Raw genomic sequence first — 19,789 nt, forward strand, 5'->3', positions numbered from 1 at the left:
AACCCGTCCTTAGCAGTTATTGGGGAGCCCTGGCTTCTCACAGTGTGCCCCTCTGCTCTCCTTCATTGAGCTCCTGACTGTGTAACTCTCAGCCAGGCCCCAACAAACAGGCCAGAAATGTGTTCCAGCTGCAGCCCGTGCACATCTGGGAATGTGTTCACGGAGGTTGTGTGTCTGAAGCATCTGTGCCCTTCAGCTTGCCTGTCCTATGAGGGGTCACTGTAGTCAGGGCTGGGCTGCACAGTCTTAATATAGCCTCTTTGTGCAAGAGTGTGAGCCCCACCAAAGGATAGCAAAACATGCCCCCAAGCCCAGGTCTTGGAATTGAAGAATAAGTCACCCAGAGGCTGCTGGGAGTGAACCCGAGGCCCCTCGTCATTGGCAAGGCACCTCCTCACCCCTGCTCTCTCTCATGCCCTATCTTGATATGGGGTCCTGGATCCTGGTCCCAGGATCTGAATCCAAGCTGCCCAGATTCATAACTTGGGCAAGTGTTACCTCCCACAAGACTTTTCTTTATCTTTTTTTCTTTTCTTAATGTTTTATTTATTTCTAGGAGAGAGAGAGACAGCGCGAGCAGGGGAGGGTCAGAGAGAGAGGGAGTCACAGACTGAAACAGGCTCCAGGCTCTGAGCTGGCAGTCAGCACAGAGCCCGACGCGGGGCTTGAACCCATGAACCGTCAGATTCATGCGAAAGCGACCTGAGCGAAAGTCGGACGCTTAACCGACTAAGCCACCCAGGCGCCCCCCACAAGACTTTTCTGTCTACCCTTCCACCCTTGATAGGGTAAGAGATAGTTCTGCTCAAACCGTAAGAGATGACACAGAAATGTGGAGCCTGATAAACATTTTTTTTCTTCGCAGGTCACTGGATCTGAGAAACTTCCCAGGGGACTACGTTCCAAGGAGGACCTCACTCTGAAGCACCCTCACCCATCTCCTCACCCATGTTTCCCAGAGGGCCTGAAGGAAAGATGGTGGGGACCAAGGCCTGGGTGTTCTTCTTCCTGGTCCTAGAAGTTACCTCCGTGTTGGGTATGGGCTAATTATCTGCTCTCTCCCAAGCATCTACCTACCATAGTGAAGTCATATCTGGTCTGGGACCCAACTGTTAATTTTCCATAAGCCTCAGCAAGGGCCTTAAGACCTCAGGCTGGCTTATAGACTTATTAATAATTTATACACTGCTTGTTTTCCCAAAGAATTTGAGATAATTCTCAGTATCAAAACTCACAGAACAGAATCTTTTAAATGAGGAGAGGGATTAGCTGTCACTCAAAGGAAGGGAAAAAGATAAGAGGGGTATCACCACTGAGTGCTAGATTTAGCTCTGAGATTCCTGGCAGTCAAAGCAAAAGGGAATCACAAGGGATCACTGGGGTCTCAGAAGCAGGTTTGGGGGTTGGTGTGGTTTTCGTTTCATAAAAATTCTTCTGGCCTGAAGCTCAATTTCATTTAGACTTTGCAGGTAAATTTCAGACACCAGAACCCCTTCTGGTCTCCTTTTCCTCTGACCCTGCCCTCTGGTGACACTTCTTCTTCTTTTTTTTAATGTTTATTTATTTTTGAGAGGGAGACACAGAATCCGAAGCAGCCTCCAGGCTCTGAGCTGTCAGCAGAGAGCCCACACGGGCCTCGAACTCATTAGAACTCATTAACCATGAGGTCATAAGCTTGGCTCAAGTTGGAGGCTTAACCCACTGAGCCACCCAGGCGCTCCAACACTGAGTTATTAAAGGGGCAGGTAGAGGCAATTTGCCTGGTGCATCTAAGCATCAGGGCTCCCAGCACTGCCCTGTGTGTTCTCTCCCATCTCCCCTTCCTCTCCTGATTTCTAACCACATATTCAAGTAAGGCAAAAAAGCTCAAAGCCTTCTTGTAAGGCTGTACACACCGTGGCCTTTGTGAATACCTGTGCAGAAACAAGGGCTGCCTCGCTCTTGCTGAACCTTGTGTGTGCCCACCTCCCACCTTGCTCTTTCCCCCCTGATGGCTGCTGTTTGTGAAGATGATTAACATTTAGCCATCCTAGGGGAAATCAGATTAGTTTGATTAAAAGTGCTCCTATCACCTCAATTAAGCAGCATAGAGAATTCTGATTTGGCTCCTTCCATGAGAAGTTAATTGCCTTCTAAACCTGGTGCTGCCCTCTGTTCTCCTCCTTCCCCTTCCGGAGACCCCACTCCAGCCTCAGATGGGGTGGAATTGGAAGTTGCTTGTGGCCTGAGAACCCTCAACCCATCATTAGGAGTTGCTAACATTTATTGGGCAAACACTGTGCTAAGCATTGTTCTAAGTGGATTTTATGAATGAGTTTATTTAATCTCCCACAATCCTCTGAGGCAAGAACTATTATTATCCTCATTTTATGATGAGGCAACAGGGGTCATATGAGTTAGGGATCTGGCTCAAGATCAAGCAGGAAGTGACAGAGCCTCTGGAGCTCTCAACCTCGGTACGGTTCAGAGATGTTTACGTGTATTACCTCATGAAATTCTCATGCCAGCTGGACCACCACCCTCTGACGTGGGAACTAATATCTCCATTTTACAGATGAGGAAAATAAGGCCCCATTCTGCGGAGAAGGACAGGCCCAGATCGTAACGTAGGAGCGCTGGCCCACTGGCTGCTCAACAGCATCCGATGATCCATTTCTAGAACAAGAGCAAAAAGACAGCTACCATTTGCTGAGTATGCACTACGTGCCAGGTCTCTTTGTATTCATTACCACCCTGAATATGCATCAGAGGTCTATGATATAGCAGCTGTTAATGCAGCCCTGTGTTATGGAAAACACCATTAGAAGAATAAAGATTTCATGAGGTTGCATAGCCAGTTCGTGGCAGGGTGGAGATTTGAACCCATGTTCAGTGCTCATGCTCCATTCACTGCATCACCTGCTTCTCTGCATCTTGAGAGGCTGGTCGCAGGGCCCTATTGGGCCTTTGTAACTAACAGTCCTGGCCTCTTCTCCTCCTTGCCCTCAGGGAGGCAGATGATGCTCACTCAGTAGGTGAGAAGAGTCAAGCCTGGGAAGAGGACCTCCAGCCTCTTTGCCAAGCCTGGTGACTCCCTGGAAAGTGAGTTGTGGCTGGAGCAGGAAGGGTCAAGAGAGGGGGTCTTTACTGAGTTTGCTGGGAAAATCTTTGAAGCCAGGGCACAAAGTCATGGTTTCCATGGAAACCCACTTTTATAAGTCATTTGGCCTACATCTATCTCTGTCCAGGCAGAGAGACCTAGCATATAGGAGGATAGCTTAGAATGTGAAGCTGCCTGACATATTCAGGAATGCTATAGAGCTTGCTGGGGCCACAGCACAAGCTGGGAGGGAGATGGAGGTGGGGATGGGGGCAGAGATGAGGATGGAGAGATAGCCAGGGCCAGCTGACCAGCACCCTGAATGCCTGGCTAAGGGATTTAAGGCTGGGGAGTGGTGTGGTCCAAGCCACCTGGAGAAAGCTCACCCTGACTATAGTGTTGGGAAGGGGTGGGGGTGAGGGGGGACTTGGAGGTACAAAGACCAGGCAGGGAGTTACTAACATGGTACAGCTAGGCTGCTGAGAGTGTTAATGGAGTAGCAGGTGCAGAAGGTTAAAGGACTGGAGAGATAGATAAGACAGGACCTGAGACGCATTGGGGGTGGGTGAGAGGTATTAGGAATGATTTCCAGGAGTTAAGCAGGAAAGTCGGATGGAACTCACCTGGGCCTCTGGGGCCTGGCTCTTCCCTGGCCTGCCTCTGTCTCTCTTAGGTCCTGGTGAGTGGACAACGTGGTTCAACATTGACCACCCAGGCGGGCAGGGTGACTATGAACGGCTGGATGCCATTCGCTTCTACTATGGAGACCGCGTGTGTGCTCGGCCCCTGCGGCTGGAGGCTCGGACCACAAACTGGACACCTGCAGACAGCACGGGCCAGGTGGTCCATGGCAGTCCCAGTGAGGGCTTTTGGTGCCTCAACAGGGAGCAGAGGCCCAGCCAGAATTGCTCCAATTATACCGTGCGCTTTCTCTGCCCCCCAGGTGAGTGAGCCTGGACAGTCCCCTATCCACGACCTCCCAGCGGTCTAGGCACAGGGAGAGGCCAGGATTGCCATCTGTCCATGGGAACTCTGGACATCACACACACGCACAGGCTTCACCTCCCTCAGAGTAACACAGTAGTGTCAAGAGGGCCATAATCTTCCTCTGAGTGTTCTGTGCTAATGGGTCCTTTCCATTCAGCCCACTTAAAGTGTGTGTGGCAAGGTGGTGAAGACCACAGGCTCTGGAGTGGGGTTTCTTGGGTTAGAATCTTGGGTGTTCCATCTGAACTGTGTTCCTTAGGCAAATTTTCTGAAGCTCTCTGAGCCTCAGGTTTCTTACCAATAGAACAGGGGTAATATTAGTAATTATTAGTAAATCTTGATGTGAGTTTTTATGAGGACTATACAAGATAATGAATGTAGGGGATTTAACCCATGTGAACATTCACTGCTAGTTTCTATTATAACTCCTATGTGCCAGACACTGGGCTAGTTATCTACTAGTTACAACTGACCTGTGAGGAATCTCCATTTTGGCAAGTTATCCCAGGTTCAGAGAGGTTAGGTAACTTCTCATAATTACACAGCTAACAGATGGAGAGCTGGGATTTGAACTCATATCTGTGTTTGCAGAGTCCAAAGTTAATGCTCTATATCCTCCCTCTCCAAACAGGATAATACAGAGCCAGCCACAAGGCTGCCCACTGCTGAGATGGCCACCCTCCCTTCCTGAGGCTCTGCCAGCACACACAGCCTGACCCTGCAGGCCCAAGTGGCAGTGGTGGTCATCCAGAGTGGAAGCTTAGGCTAGGCAAGGTCTCCTGGGCAAGGTCTGAGGTCCCCATTCCTGTACACAAGGCCTCAGAGCAGAAGTGACGAGGGAGCTTGATATCTGAGTCACTGAGGTCCCAGGCCCTGGCTTCTAGGGACTTCATAGGAAGCGCTTCCACAGGACCATGTGGCTGTTTCCACACTGGTGGAGAGGGAAAATGGTGCTATCCCTGTACATCCTAGGACTGCATACTCAAGTCCCAGTGCTTGGCCAACAAGTCCCTCTCAGAGCCACACCTAGTCCATAAGGTACCTTTGTGCAAATTAGAGACACAATTTTCTCAAGACTCTTGACTTCCATCTGTTGGGAAAGTCATTGCAGTAAATATAAATATCAATGACATGTATGATGCAAACAGAGACCCTGTCTCTCTGAGAAAACACAATCTCAGGGTCAGATTTCCTAACAGAGTGCCCTTGGGAGGTAAGCCAGACCGTCTGCTGATTCTGCTTTGCAGGGTCCCTGCGCAGAGACACAGAGCGCATCTGGAGTCCATGGTCTCCCTGGACCAAGTGTTCTGCTGCTTGTGGTCACACTGGAGTCCAGACCCGAACACGCACCTGCCTGGCGGAGACAGTGTCACTGTGCAATGAGGCCTCTGAGGAGGGCCGGCTCTGCATGGAGCAGGCCTGTACAGGTACTGCTTTGCTCCTGGGACTAGAAAGACATGCTACTGGGGCTGAAGTAGCCTAGAAGGATAGGTCAGAGGGTCAGACTGAGACATTCATCCATTCATTCATTCAAGTATTAAATGAGCATCTATAATGTACTCTGCTGGTAGATGCAGAGGATAATGTGGGAGCACAGCACAGGGTCAATAATAGCTTGGGACAATCAAGGACAGCTTCCTAGAGGAGGTGTCCTTGCCAAGTCTTGAAGGATGAGTAGGAATTAGTCACACAGGCTGATCTGGAAAGGTAACAAAGACCTAAGGAGGAGGGGAAGCGTATGTGATTCCATAGGCTGATATGTGCCTGATGGAGGGCCAGAGTCTATATAAGTCCTCCTCATGTGGACGCTTCTTTTATAGCCTGTGATATGACCTGCCTCATGGGCCAGGTGAATGCTGACTGCGACGCTTGCATGTGCCAAGACTTCGTGCTACATGGGACTGTCTCCCTGCCTGGGGGTGCCCCAGCCTCAGGGGCCACTGTCTACCTGCTGACCAAGACACCTAAGCCACTGACCAAGACAGACAGCAGTGGGAGGTTCCGAGTCCCTGGCGTATGCCCTGATGGCAAAAGCATTCTGAAGATCACAAAGGCCAAGTTTGCCCCTATCACGCTCACAATGCCCAAGACTAGCCTAAAGGCAGCCACTGTCAATGTGGAGTTCATGAGGGCAGGTACTGTTCTCGGGAAGGGCTGGATGAGAAAGCTGGACTTTTAAATAAAGGGATCATAGTGCTAAGAGCTGGCTTCCCAGCTTACAGAGTAAAATTCCAAATCCTTACCATGACCTACAAGGCTCTACATCATCTGACTCCCCCATTATTTCTCTGCTCTCTTCTTCCATTACTCTCCCTTACACCCCCACCGAGTTACTCTACTCCAGCCAGAATAGCCTCCGAGCTGTTCCTCAAATATGCAGGCACACTCCTGCCTCAGGGCCTTTGCACTTGCTATATACTCTGCTTGGAGAATTATTCCAACAGATGTTGACATGGCTTGCTCCCTCAAATGTATAAGTTCTTCCCTGGCCACCTTATCTAAAATAGTCAATTATAATACAATGTGAGATTTGGAAGTTACGTAGAGAGAAAGAGACTAGAGGAATCCAGACATGGTGCAGAATGGCCAGAAAATTCTGCTGGAGGCAGCAGAATGGGAGTATTGCGGTATTCAAAGCAGCCAGCTCTGTCCCAAAAGCAGTGCCTGGGAAGCTTGGTTCACACAAGGTCCCCTTGGTCCTCTACTGCCCCACCTAAATGCTACTTGAAAGGCCACAGAAGCTGGTCCTAGGCCAGAGGGGTGGACTCCATTCTGGGCCAGTTCCCTTAGAGAGGAACTGGGGGGTGGGAATAGGGGTAAAGTCATACAATTTTAACACGTGACAAAGAACTTGAGGGAGCGAGTCTGTAGATGGTTGGCCACAAAGAAAAAGACCAAATCACCATTTCTTGTCTTCTGTCCCAGAGACACCATACATCGTGATGAACCCCGAGACGAAAGCACGGAGAGCTGGGCAGAGCGTGTCCTTATGCTGTAAGGCCGCTGGGAAGCCCAGTCCAGACAAGTATTTCTGGTGAGTGTTCTGCCAGTTACTTTGCTCAAGTTTTTGCTTGGAAACCGGATCTTTTTTGCATTGGGCCTGGACTTATTCATTGCAATAATAACCAACAGAATAAAGTTATTAGTAAGGCCATGGAACAGAGCTCATAAGTTGGCATTTGCAAGTGGGAGTCAGCAGGGTTGAGGCCTCCCGGACAACCAGCAAGCCCTGTCATCACCTTCTTGGAGCTGGGATCCCAACAGAGCAGCTCTGGCCTCAGGGTCCTCCTTGCATATCCTTGGGACACGGAACAAGGTCCTCAAGCCCTGCCCTGCTTTCCCTGACCAAAGCACACAAGGTCAGAGTCCTCAATGGCTGTGAAGCCCTTAGCCTTCACAGACACTTTATAGCCATTGTCTTGTCTGATGCTCCTAACAGTTGTGTGAAGTTAGCTAGGAATCACTGCCCCCATTTTACAGCCCCAGGAGGCTGAAGCTCTGAGAGATGAGATGAATTGTCCCAGGATCCAAAGCCAGTTGGATGAGATGAATTGTCCCAGGATCCAAAGCTCTTGGATGAGCTGAGTCAGAGGTGGTATTGGCATCTACAGGGCCCCATCCATCATCTGTCTCCCTGGCTGCTTGCTCCTAGTACTCTCCCCAGGGGTACCTGCCCTCCCACCGTCCCCTCAGCCTCTGCCTCTCTGTTCCTTGCAGGTACCACAATGACACGCTGCTGGACCCCTCCCTCTACAAGCATGAGAGCAAGCTGGTGCTGAGGAACCTGCAGCAAGCCCAGGCTGGCGAGTACTTTTGCAAGGCCCAGAGTGATGCTGGGGCTATGAAGTCCCAGGTTGCCCAGCTGACCGTCATAGGTAAGCTTGTCAGCATCCTCCTGTCTGGCATGGGGTGGGGGAGCACCCCAGTGGGCATAGCTGGGCAGTAAAAGCTTGTGCCTTTCTGCGTTGTGCACAGTGCTCTGCCCTCTAGGACACAAAGTTGTTACAGGCCTGAATCCTACCTTCATAGAGCTGCCAGTCCAAGAAGGGTGAAGAAATATAAATAAGAGACAAATTAGTACAAAGATGGAAAAATGCACTGAAACAGGAGATAAGGGGCCATGGATTCTATAGATGAGACCCAGAGATCTTCCAGTGTGAGTAATCACGGATGACTGCTTGAGAGGCCAGCTTTATGTGAGCTAAGGTTTACAGGAGAGGGTGACCTGACTACAGCAGGCTTTAAGAAGTGATCTGGAAGGGGAGAGACTCCAGGCCAAGACCAATCGAGAACCTGTACTTGCAAAGTGGGTTTAGGCAAATCTTAATAATTTGCCTAAACAAGATTAAACAAAAGGCAGAAGAGAGAAAGTTATTGAAAGGATTCTGGAATATTTCACAGACTCCAAGAAAATTGAACAACGGACCTCAGGCAGACAGGACACGGGGCTTTTGGACCTCTGGAGAGGAAATGTGGAGCCCCGTCTGCAGTGGTCCCCAATCCGTAATATCAATGCTCCTACTTATTACAATTATTTTTATTATTTATTTATTTATTTTATTTATTTTTTTAAAAATATTTTTATTTATTTCTAGGAGAGAGAGAGAGAGACAGCGTGAGCAGGGGAGGGTCAGAGAGAGAGGGAGAAACAGACTCAGAAAAAGGCTCCAGGCTCTGAGCTAGCAGTAAGCACAGAGCCCGAAGCGGGGCTAGAACCCACGAACAGCGAGATCATGACCTAAGCGAAAGTCGGACACTTAACCGACTAAGCCACCCAGGCGCCCCATTACAATTATTTTTAACACTGCATTACCATTCTGAAGTTAAATTGATATATAACAGCTACACGTAATTTCCAAATATATATGTACATGGGCCTAACTATAACATAAGGGAGAAACAAAACAACTTTAATACCAAACAGTATGCATTTTCACTGTATACATGTTTTGGTATAAGGACATGAGAAGGCTAACCAAGTCAGACACTTGCACTTCAATCCAGTCACCATGAATGTGACAGCTACAAATCCTGATGGATCCAGAGGTATCATTTTGGTGGTTCACATTCCTTGGCTAATGTCACTGTACGCACATGGCTCTTCTGAACCAAGGAAAAGTTCTTGGTATTGTTCCAAGCTGAACAAGGTAGAATCTTAGCTTGATTTATATGGTAGTTACAGTCTTGAAAAATTCAACATATGGTTAAAGCCACATACAAAATTGTAGGCTCTGATAATTTTAAACAGGTTTTCTGCCTACATGAATATCTTCTGGGATATGTGAACATCATGCAGGATGCAGAAAAATTCTTTTTTTAATTTTAATTTTAATTTTAATTTTATTATTTTATTTTTATTTATTTTTAAATACAGTTTATTGTCAAGAAAAATTCTTTTTTTTAAAATGTTTTTATTTATTTTTGAGAGAGAGAGAGAGTGAGTGAGCACACACGTGGGGGAGGAGCAGAGAGAGAGGAGGAGACACAGAATCTGAAGCAGGCTCCAGGCTCTGAGCTGTCATCAGAGAGTCCAACACAGGGCTCGAACTCATGAACCACGAGATCATGACCCGAGTCGAAGTCAGAGGCTTAACTGACTGAGCCACCCAGGTGCCCGTAGGATGCAGAAAAATTCTTAATGCAGACAAGTGCCAGACATTACAGGACAAAAGGCAAAAATGTGGTCTCCCCCCACTACTAAATGCCAGTAGCATTCCCAATTTTAATTGTAATTCAAAACACTCTCACAAATTTTCAAGACCCCTCCACTGAGAACCGTGACTCTGATAGTCTCAGCAACCAACTCTGTTTCCCCATATATAAAATAGGATTAATAATACCTATTCTAGGGTACCTGGGTTGCTCAGTCTGTTAAGTGTCCAAATTTGACTCAGGTCCATGAATTTGAGCCCCTTTTTGGGCTCTGCTGACAGCTAAGAGCCTGGAGCCTGCTTTGGATTCTGCGTCTCCCTCTCTCTCTGCCCCTCCTCGGTTCACGCTCTGTCTTTCTCTCTCTCTCTCTCAAAAATAAATAAACATTAAAAAAAAATAATAGCTATTCTATTTCCCCCAGAAGAGTTCCGTGAGAATCGGAATCATGGATATGCAAGCCATATGGTTTGAAAACCATAAAGCACGGCAGAGAGGTGAGATAAGGGTACTCTTTGTGCAGGATATGAACTTACTTTTAATATTCATACCATTTCCTTCCATAGCCCCTTATGAGACTCCTTGCAACCCAACCCCTGAGAGCTATCTTATTCGGCTGCCCCATGATTGCTTCCAGAATGCCACCAACTCCTTCTATTATGACGTGGGCCATTGCCCTATCAAGACCTGTGCAGGGCGGCAGGATAATGGGATCAGGTGCCGGGATGCTGTACAGAACTGCTGTGGTATCTCCAAAACAGAGGAGAGGGAGATCCAGTGCAGTGGGTACACGCTGCCCACCAAGGTGGCCATGGAGTGCAGCTGCCAGCGGTGTACAGAGACTCGGAGTATTGTGCGTGGCCGTGTCAGTGCTGCTGACAATGGGGAACCCATGCGCTTTGGCCACGTGTATATGGGGAACAATCGTGTGAGCATGACTGGCTACAAGGGCACTTTTACCCTCCACGTCCCCCAGGACACTGAGAGGCTGGTGCTCACATTTGTGGACAGGTTGCAGAAGTTTGTCAACACCACTAAAGTGCTGCCCTTCAACAAGAAGGGGAGTGCAGTGTTCCATGAGATCAAGATGCTTCGGAAGAAGGAGCCCATCACCTTGGAGGCCATGGATACCAACATTATCCCCTTAGGGGAGCTGGCTGGTGAAGACCCTGTGGGAGAGCTGGAAATCCCAGCCAACAGTTTCTACAGGCAGAACGGGGAGCCTTACACAGGAAAAGTAAAGGCCAGTGTGACCTTCCTGGATCCCCGGAATATTTCCACAGCCACAGCTGCCCAGAGTGACCTGAACTTCATCAATGATGAAGGAGACACCTTCCCTCTTCGCACATATGGTATGTTCTCTGTGGACTTCACGGATGAGGCTACCTCAGAGTCACTTAATGTTGGGAAGGTGAAGGTCCACCTTGACTCAACCCAGGTCAAGATGCCAGAGCATGTGCCCACAATGAAACTCTGGTCACTCAATCCAGATACAGGGTTGTGGGAGGAAGAAGGTGACTTCAAATTTGAAAGCCAAAGGCGGAGCAAAAGGGAAGAGAGAACCTTCCTGGTGGGCAACATGGAGATCCGTGAAAGGAGACTCTTTAATCTGGATGTCCCAGAAAACAGGAGGTGCTTTATCAAGGTTAGGGCCTACCGGAGTGAGAGGTTCCTGCCCAGTGAGCAGATCCAGGGGGTTGTGGTCTCTGTGATCAACCTGGAGCCCAGGACTGGCTTCTCATCCAACCCCAGGGCTTGGGGCCGCTTTGACAGTGTCATCACAGGCCCCAATGGGGCCTGTCTGCCTGCCTTCTGTGATGACCAGTCCCCCGATGCCTATTCCGCCTATGTCTTGGCAAGCCTGGCTGGGGAAGAACTGGAAGCAGTGCAATCTTCTCCTAAATTCAATCCAAATGCTATTGGTGTCCCTCAGCCCTATCTCAATAAGCTCAAGTACCGTCGGACAGATCATGAGGACCCACGGGTTAAGAAGACAGCTTTTCAGATCAGTATGGCCAAGCCAAGGCCCAACTCAGCTGAGGAGAGCAATGGGCCCATCTATGCCTTTGAGAACCTCCAAGCCTGTGAGGAAGCACCACCCAGTGCAGCCCACTTCCGGTTCTACCAGATTGAGGGAGACCGGTATGACTACAACACTGTCCCCTTCAACGAGGATGACCCTATGAGCTGGACTGAAGACTACCTGGCATGGTGGCCCAAGCCAATGGAGTTCAGGGCCTGCTACATCAAGGTGAAGATAGTGGGGCCAGTGGAGGTGAATGTGCGCTCCCGCAACATGGGGGGCACCCACCGGCAGACGGTGGGAAAGTTGTACGGAATCCGGGATGTGAAGAGCACACGGGACAGGGACCAACCCAATGTCTCATCTGCCTGTTTGGAGTTCAAGTGCAGTGGCATGCTCTATGACCAGGACCGTGTGGACCGTACACTGGTGAAGGTCATACCTCAGGGCAGCTGCCATCGAGCCAGTGTAAACTCCATGCTTCATGAGTACCTGGTCAACCACCTACCACTAGCAGTCAACAATGACACCAGTGAGTACACAATGCTGGCGCCCCTGGATCCACTGGGCCACAACTATGGCATCTATACCGTCACTGATCAGGACCCTCGCACTGCCAAGGAGATTGCCCTTGGCCGGTGCTTTGATGGCACATCTGATGGCTCCTCCAGAGTCATGAAGAGCAATGTGGGAGTGGCCCTCACCTTTAACTGTGCAGAGAAGCAGGTGGGCCGCCAGAGTGCCTTCCAGTACCTCCAAAGCACCCCTGTCCGCCCCCCTGCCACAAGCACTGTTAGAGAAAGAGTGCCCTCAAGGAGACAGCAGCGGGCAAGTAGGGGTGGCCAGCGCTGGCGTGAAGGGGCCACCTCTCTGGGATTCCTTGGGGTTGCTCAGTAGCCTCTGAGCAACTCAGTCTTGTGGTACTTTTCTTCCCCCACCCCATGGAACAGCCATTGTGAGACTGATGCATAAACTGTCACTTGGTTAATTTAAGCACATCTGTTCTGGTGCAGTTTGCTTGTTTCGGTTTCTTCATGCCTTTATTAACTGTCTTTATTCCATGATCCTGATTTGCACAGAGGCCCCAAGATGGCAAAATAAAGTCCTTTTGTCCTGTTCTTTAAAAGAAACACAAGAAAATGACCAGTGGTAAAGTCTGTGGCTATCAATGAAAATGTACTTCCTTTTCTTTTTGCAGGGTGTTGCTCACCTCTACAATAATGATAATCTGATATTATAGACCAACTAACCAATATAAGGCATATCTCTTAGCCTTGGTCTAGAGGATGTAAGCAAGGCCTCCATCACAGTTCATACCTATAAATGATGGTGAAATAAAGGAATAAACTACAGTATTTTTACTTGAAATATAAATAACTTATTTATTTCTTTGCTGAATTTGGAACTCTAGTGCACATTCAATGTTAAGGTATTCAATACAGGGTAATCATAATTCCTTTACCAAGACTAGAAAGAACATCTCATATCAACAACTGCGCTACGTTGCTAATTATATTAGTGCATTTCCCTTTACATTTACTTTTGTTCTTGCTAGAAGCCCAGTGTACCCCAGAGCAAATGTCAATAAATGCACATTGTATACTTGTTTTTCAGGCCCCTGTCCTGTCTCTTAACTATTAAAGTGAGCCAGCTGCTCAGAGGAACAGAGGAGACTCTGGAAAATGGTCAGAAGGTGCCATGAGGCATAGCCCACTCCCCACCCCCACCCCATTACAGGGTTGAGTAACTAGGCACACACTCCAGCCGTCAAGTTTGTTCTCATGTATCATATTTTCCACTTGCAGAGAGGAACAAAGATTCCTGGAGTTGTGAGTATGTTCTGGGCTCCTGAGCAAAGCTAAAAACATGTTCCATTTTCTTTCTTTCTTTCTTTCCAGTACTGGGGAGCTTATACAATGGCTTGGCCCAGGGTCTGGCAAGCTGGCCAAGTGCTCCTTTAGCAACCCCCCACAGCCTGCTGCCTTCTCCAGCTGTGCTGGCTGTTCTCACTCAGAAATGATGGGCTTTTTTTTTTTTTTTTTTTTAATTCTAAGCTCTTCTAAAGACGCCCAACTTTTCCAGATACCAGATCTCTGTTGTGTATAACAGCCTCTGTCCCTTGAGTAAAACAACTAGTCCAAATGGACAGGGCTTTGTTATTGGAAAAAGTATTTGGTTTAAAATAGCAAACTAGAGGCCAGTGGATGGCACCAGAATAATCTTGAAGGTATCTAGAGTCAGGGCGGTGGAACGTGGGATTGGGTAAGATGTAGTCTGCCCCTCTCCCAACCCCTCCAGAAACTGTCAGAAAAGAGGCCCAGGGGCCTGGGAGAGGAGAGGACATCATTTAAAATCAAGATAAAAAGCTTTCTTTGATCTCCTGGAGTTGCACCTCCTCTTGGCCACCTCTGGCCTGGCCTGGACTTTACAGTCTTGGATGAGTATCTATCCTGCTCCCAAAAGTGTGCTTCATAATCAATTAGAACTTTCTCTGGCTGAGCACCTCATTCTCATGACCTCAGAAAAAGTGAGTGAATGCAGGGCTGGGGCCTAGTGGCCTTGTGATTACTCCTTGACCCGCTTCCAGACTATACTTCCCAGGGAGTGGCCATCATTGACTATTTGGGAAGCTTGACTGTCCTTGCTGAGGGGTCAGTGGTTAGTTTTCTGCAGAACAGAGGCCTCACTGCTTCAGGAGTGAGTGCATGCTGCTTCGACCTGAGCACCCTGTTCCCTTCAAACTCACAAAGAGGGGGCACTAGGAAAAGTGAGCTGATTGACCTCTCACCCCATGCCCTTCCTTTTCTGTTTTCCACTGAGATGCTGAATAAATGGACTCCAACAGGCAGTAACTGGTACCTGATGTTTTTCTTCACTCACCAAATATTGAGTGCCTACTCTATGCCAAGGCATGTGTGCAAGCAGAGAGGCCTTTATGTGTATAATAAATATACTACACATAGTGGCACCAGAGTTGGAGGTCTTGTGGTCAGACTTGGTGGTCAGAGGAGGTTTCTTGGAGGGGGTGACATCTAATTTGAATGATGGTTATGAGCTGGTTTGCTGAAGATGTGGCTGTCAGGCTCAAGGGCACAAGTAGAAACAGCTTGTGCAAAACCAGGGGTAGAGGCTGAGAATGGACGGCAGAGAACTCTCCTTCAGACAAGGAAACACTATCAGGCTGAGCTCACGTTACCCAATATCTAAGCATCTTACTTCTAAAGACAGATGTGCTCCATGCTAGCAGTGTGACTTTGGTCCAGTTCGTTTCCCCATTTTCCTCATCTATAAATTAGTTGGTTGTATACTTAAAATATGCTATATGTTAGTTATATCTCAAAAAAGAATGAATGATTTTTTTTTTAATGAACGAGTTGATCTAGATTCGAATCTAAACCATCTCTAAAGTCTTTTCCATGATTTTCAGTGAGGCTGAAAGAACAGTTTCTGGGATGCCTCTGCTTCATCAAACTGCTGATGATTCATTGGGTGTTTCCTTCCCCTGTGGAGACTCTGCACACTGGGTGGACAGAACATTCATTTTAGAAAAGCTCTGGGGTTTCGGTCTCAGCCTGCTGATCAGCCAGTTACCGAGAATGAACTGTATAAGGATGCACACCAGACGGCAGGGAGAAAGGGCACAGGCAGATAGAGGGACTCATCAGCTGCTTCTGTTTCCAAGCATGGACATTTTCCAGGCAGAGTGCTCTCTAGAGTCTGGAGAGCTTTAGCAGCTGAGGTGATAGAGGAAAATATCACCAAGATGTCAGGACAAGAACAGTTTGGAAAGATTGAGAGGACTTGGGCCAAGTTGGAGGAGGTACAGGGACAGGTGAGGGTTTCAGGCAAAAAGACAGCTAGAGCTGAGGAGCAGAGGTGGGGCTGCACACTGAAGGCTTTTGTTACAAGTAATGGGGTGTCATGTCAGCAGACATCAGGAAGGATGGAACAGAGCACTGCAAAGCCATCAGAATCCAGGCCATCACTCTCTCTGGCTTTGATTCTCTTTTATTCTCTCTCAGTGGGTTTTGTTCTCTCTCAATCTCTAACTTAGTCTCGTTCTACATGCTCTTTTTTCTCACACTTTCTTTCTTTGTTTCTGTCTCTCTGCCTTGGCTTTCCAGGTCCCTCTCTCTAGCCAGTCTATGTCTGTCTTTCCCTCTCACCGTCTCTACAGGATCCCTTAGTTTCTCTTTGCAGCTCCGGTTTCTCTGCTCTCCAGGTTCATAAGAGAGGTGGTTGACTCCTCAAGTCAAAGAGCCCTACTCTCAGCCCAGATTCCTTGAAGAGAGCAACTCATTGGCCCAGTTTGAGTCATTGCTCCACCTCTGGTCCAATCAACTGTGGCCATAGTGGGGGGTGCGGGGCATTAAAGGGCAGTCCTATTATACAGTGATGGTTGCTGGGGAGGTGGTGGCAATTCAAGAAAGGAAATCCTGATGAGTTGTGGAGACACCCCCAAAAGTGAATACTTCAAGGGGATAGTAAGCAGATAGTGGGTTTACTGGGAGTTTAGTGTTTCACATTTCCAAACATCAAGGGATTTTAAATCCATTGAATAAGATCTGTGTGGTACCTGTTCTTTGAAATCTGTAGAATCTTTCTCCGTGACCTAGTACTTGGTCAGTTTTTGTAGTTCCTTTGTGCAGCTGGGAGAAAAGAAAGTGTATTCTCTAATCATTGGGTGCAGGGCTCTACAGAGAACCGTTAATTCAAACTTGTTAATTGTTCAGTTCAGTCAATGAAGTGTGTGTTGAAATCTTCCACTAGATGGCGCATTTAATTTGTCCTCATAATTAAATTTCAGCTTTATATATTTTGAAGCTCTTTTAATGGATGAATATTAACTATTGAATCTTTGTGCTTTTTTAAAAGCTGAATCTTTTATCATTATGTTGTTATGTTCTTTGTTCCTATCGTGCGTTTTTTGTCTCAAAGCCTGTTTTGTCTAATAGTAGATCTCCCAACTTTCTTTGGGTTAGTAGTTGCTCATATCTTTTTAATCTTCTGTATCCTTTTATTTATTTCTTAGTGATTATTGAGAGAGAGAGAGAGAGAGAGACTGAGAGACAGACAGGTGCAAGTGGGGGAGGGGCAGAGAGAGAGGGAGACTGAATCTGAAGTGGGTTCCAGGCTTTGAGCTGTCAGCAGAGTCAGATGCCAGGCTGGAACTCATGAGGTGCAAGATCATGAACTAAGCTGAACCGACTGAGCCACCCAGGCGCCCCTCTATCCTTTTAAAGATGTGTTTCTTGTCAGCAACATTATAGCTGGATTTTAGTTTGTTTTAGTAAATCTAAAAATCTGTATATAACTGGTGAGTTTAGTAAATACATATGGGGGTTATAGTTATGTTTGGATTTGATTTTACCATCTTACTTGCTGGTTTCTTTCTAAATCACTTTTTCTCTTATTGTCAGCTTTTGGATTGAGTAATATTTTTCTTTTTTCTTTTTTTTTAATGTTTTATTTATTTCTAAGAGAGAGAGAGAGAGAGAGACAGCATGAGCAGGGGAGGGTCAGAGAGAGAGGGAGTCACAGACTCTGAAATAAGCTACAGGCTCTGAGTTGGCAGTCAGCACAGAGCCCGACGTGGCTCGAACCCACGAACCGCGAGATCATGACCTCAGCGAAGGTCAGACGCTTAACCGACTAAGCCACCCAGGCTCCCCGAGTAATATTTTTCTTATTCTATTGTTTTCTTTATACTTATTTGAAAGTTTTACATTTTTGCTATTCTTTTAGTACTTTCTCTTGAACTTTTATTATGCATGCTGATTTTAACAAAGGCAAAGTTAGTTGTAATTTCAGTCCTTAAACTATTTTAGTTTTTTTGCTGCTCAAAATAAGCATTTATTATTATGTACAATGTTTATTTAGATTTATTTACCTGATTATCACTTCAGGCCTTGCTTTAAGCCCATTTTTCTTCTTCCTGAAGAATATCTTTTAGAAATAATTTTAGGGAAGGTCTATTGTTGGTAGAACAATCAGGTTTTTAAAATTAAAATATAATTCACATACCATAAAATTCACAGCTCAAGGGATTTTAGTGTATTCACAAAGTTGTTTTGTTTTAATGTTTATTTTGAGAGAGACAGCATGCATGAGTGGGGGAGAGGCAAAGAGAGAGGAAGAGAGAATCCCAAGCAGGTTCTGTGCTATCAGCGCAGAGCCCAACATAGTGCTCAATCTCACAAACCATGAGATCATTACCTGAGCCGAAACCAAGAGCTGGACACTCAACAGAGCCACCCAAGTGCCCCTACTGCATTTGCAAAGTTGTAAAACCGCCATCACTTTCTAATTCCAGAATGTTTTTATCCCAGAAAGAAACCTCATACCTATTAGCAACCACCCCCATCCCTTCTCCACTGAGCACCTGATAAACCACTTTGTGAATTTGCTTATTCTGGACATTTCACATAAATGCAATCATACAGTATATGGTCTTTTATGTCTGGCTTCTTACACTTTGCATATTTTCTTTTTTTTGTTTTGTTTTGTTTTTAATAGTTTATTGTCACGGTGGTTTCCATATAACACCCAGTGCTCATCCCCACAAGTGCCTTCCTCCATGCCCCTCACCCCCCTTCCTCTCTACCCCACCCCCATCAGCCCTCAGTTTGTTCTCAGCATTCAAGAGTCTCTCATGGTTTGCCTCTCTCCCTCTCCCCCACCATTTCCCCCCTTCTTCTCCCCCATGGTCCTCCGTTAAGTTCCTCCTAATCCACCTATCCGTGCAAACATATGGTATCTGTCCTTCTCTGCCTGACTCATTTCGCTCAGCATAACACCCTCAAGTTTCATCCACGTCACTTAGCATATTTTCAAGGTTCATCCATGTCCCAGCATGGATATTTTGTTACTTTTTAATGGTGGAATAGTATTTCCATTGTATGGACATACCACATTTATCAGTTGATGAACATGACTGTGTCTACATTTTGCCTATTTTAAATAATGCTGGTATGAACATTCATATAGAAATTTTTGTGTAAAAATATCTTTTCAGTTCTCATAGGTATATATCCAGGAAGGAATTGTTAGGTCATGTAGTAACTCTATGTTTAACCTCTGTCAAATTGTTTTCCATGGCAGCTGCTTCATTTTATATTCTGACTGGCAAGGGCATTCTCATTTCTCCACATCCCTGCTAGCGTTTGGTATTTTCTGCTCTTTTAATTGTTTTACTTTGTTAATTCTTATTTATTTTTGAGAGAGAGAGAGAGAGAGGGAGAGAGAGAGAGAATACAAGCGGGGGAGGGCAAAGACAGGGAGACACAGAATCTGAACCAGGCTCCAGGCTCTGAGCTGTTCACACAGAACCCGATGCGGGCTTGAATGAGATCATGAACTGAGCTGAAGCTGGACACTTACCTGACTGAGCCACCCAGGCACCCCTTGAGTAGAAATCTTTATAAGAAAGCACATAGTCTATCTTTTTAAAAACAGAAATAACACAATGGAATCTTTCCTGATGTATCAGGATGTAATTATGAATACCAACTATTATGGTAGTATAATGGCAACCAGGGCTGATATGACATATGAGAAATTTGACCAATACCAAATAATTTCAGCCTATACTCTTTTGAGTTGTTGCTTCCATTTTTCTGTTTCCTCCTTTTTTGTCAGGCTCTTAGAAAACTCTTTGGTTGTGATTAATTCACTTGATTCAAGTGCCTCCCCCCCTTTCTAATGTACTCACTTGTGGGATGGGGATCCATAAGACCAAGTCAATATTTAAAATGAGTAAACAGACTCAGAGTGAAATTCTGAAGGCCTAGGTATGAGCAAAGTACATGAACTTTGATATGCCAGCTTTGCAACATCTATTTTGGTGACTCAAAGCTTTTTTTCCTCATTTCCTCATTAGTGACAAATTTACCAGTTACTAATTTAATGCTTTACACACAGAGCCTAGTAGTTGCCTTTGTATAAATAAATACTGCTTGAAAGTAATAAAGTATTACAATTGTTACTGAAGTAAATATCACTATTATTATCTAATATTATGGTTAAATGCAAGTTAATTGCAAATTGAAAAG

General features: G+C 46.5%; 1 protein-coding gene across 1 annotated transcript; it reads left to right on the forward strand.

Annotated features, from left to right (window-relative positions):
• The first annotated feature begins 975 nt into the window (after positions 1-975).
• On the forward strand, positions 976-13,080 carry LOC120222039 (cartilage intermediate layer protein). Its single transcript, XM_039219725.1, is given in 8 exon segments — positions 976-1,036; positions 2,989-3,081; positions 3,753-4,022; positions 5,314-5,493; positions 5,887-6,201; positions 6,992-7,100; positions 7,784-7,941; positions 10,282-13,080. Coding segments are annotated over 8 exon segments (3,540 nt in total). The 3' UTR covers positions 12,636-13,080.
• The last annotated feature ends 6,709 nt before the right edge of the window (positions 13,081-19,789 follow it).

The sequence above is a fragment of the Hyaena hyaena genome, unplaced genomic scaffold (assembly GCF_003009895.1).
Source record: "Hyaena hyaena isolate Hyena2069 unplaced genomic scaffold, ASM300989v1 scaffold_15, whole genome shotgun sequence".
Lineage (NCBI taxonomy): Eukaryota > Metazoa > Chordata > Mammalia > Carnivora > Hyaenidae > Hyaena > Hyaena hyaena.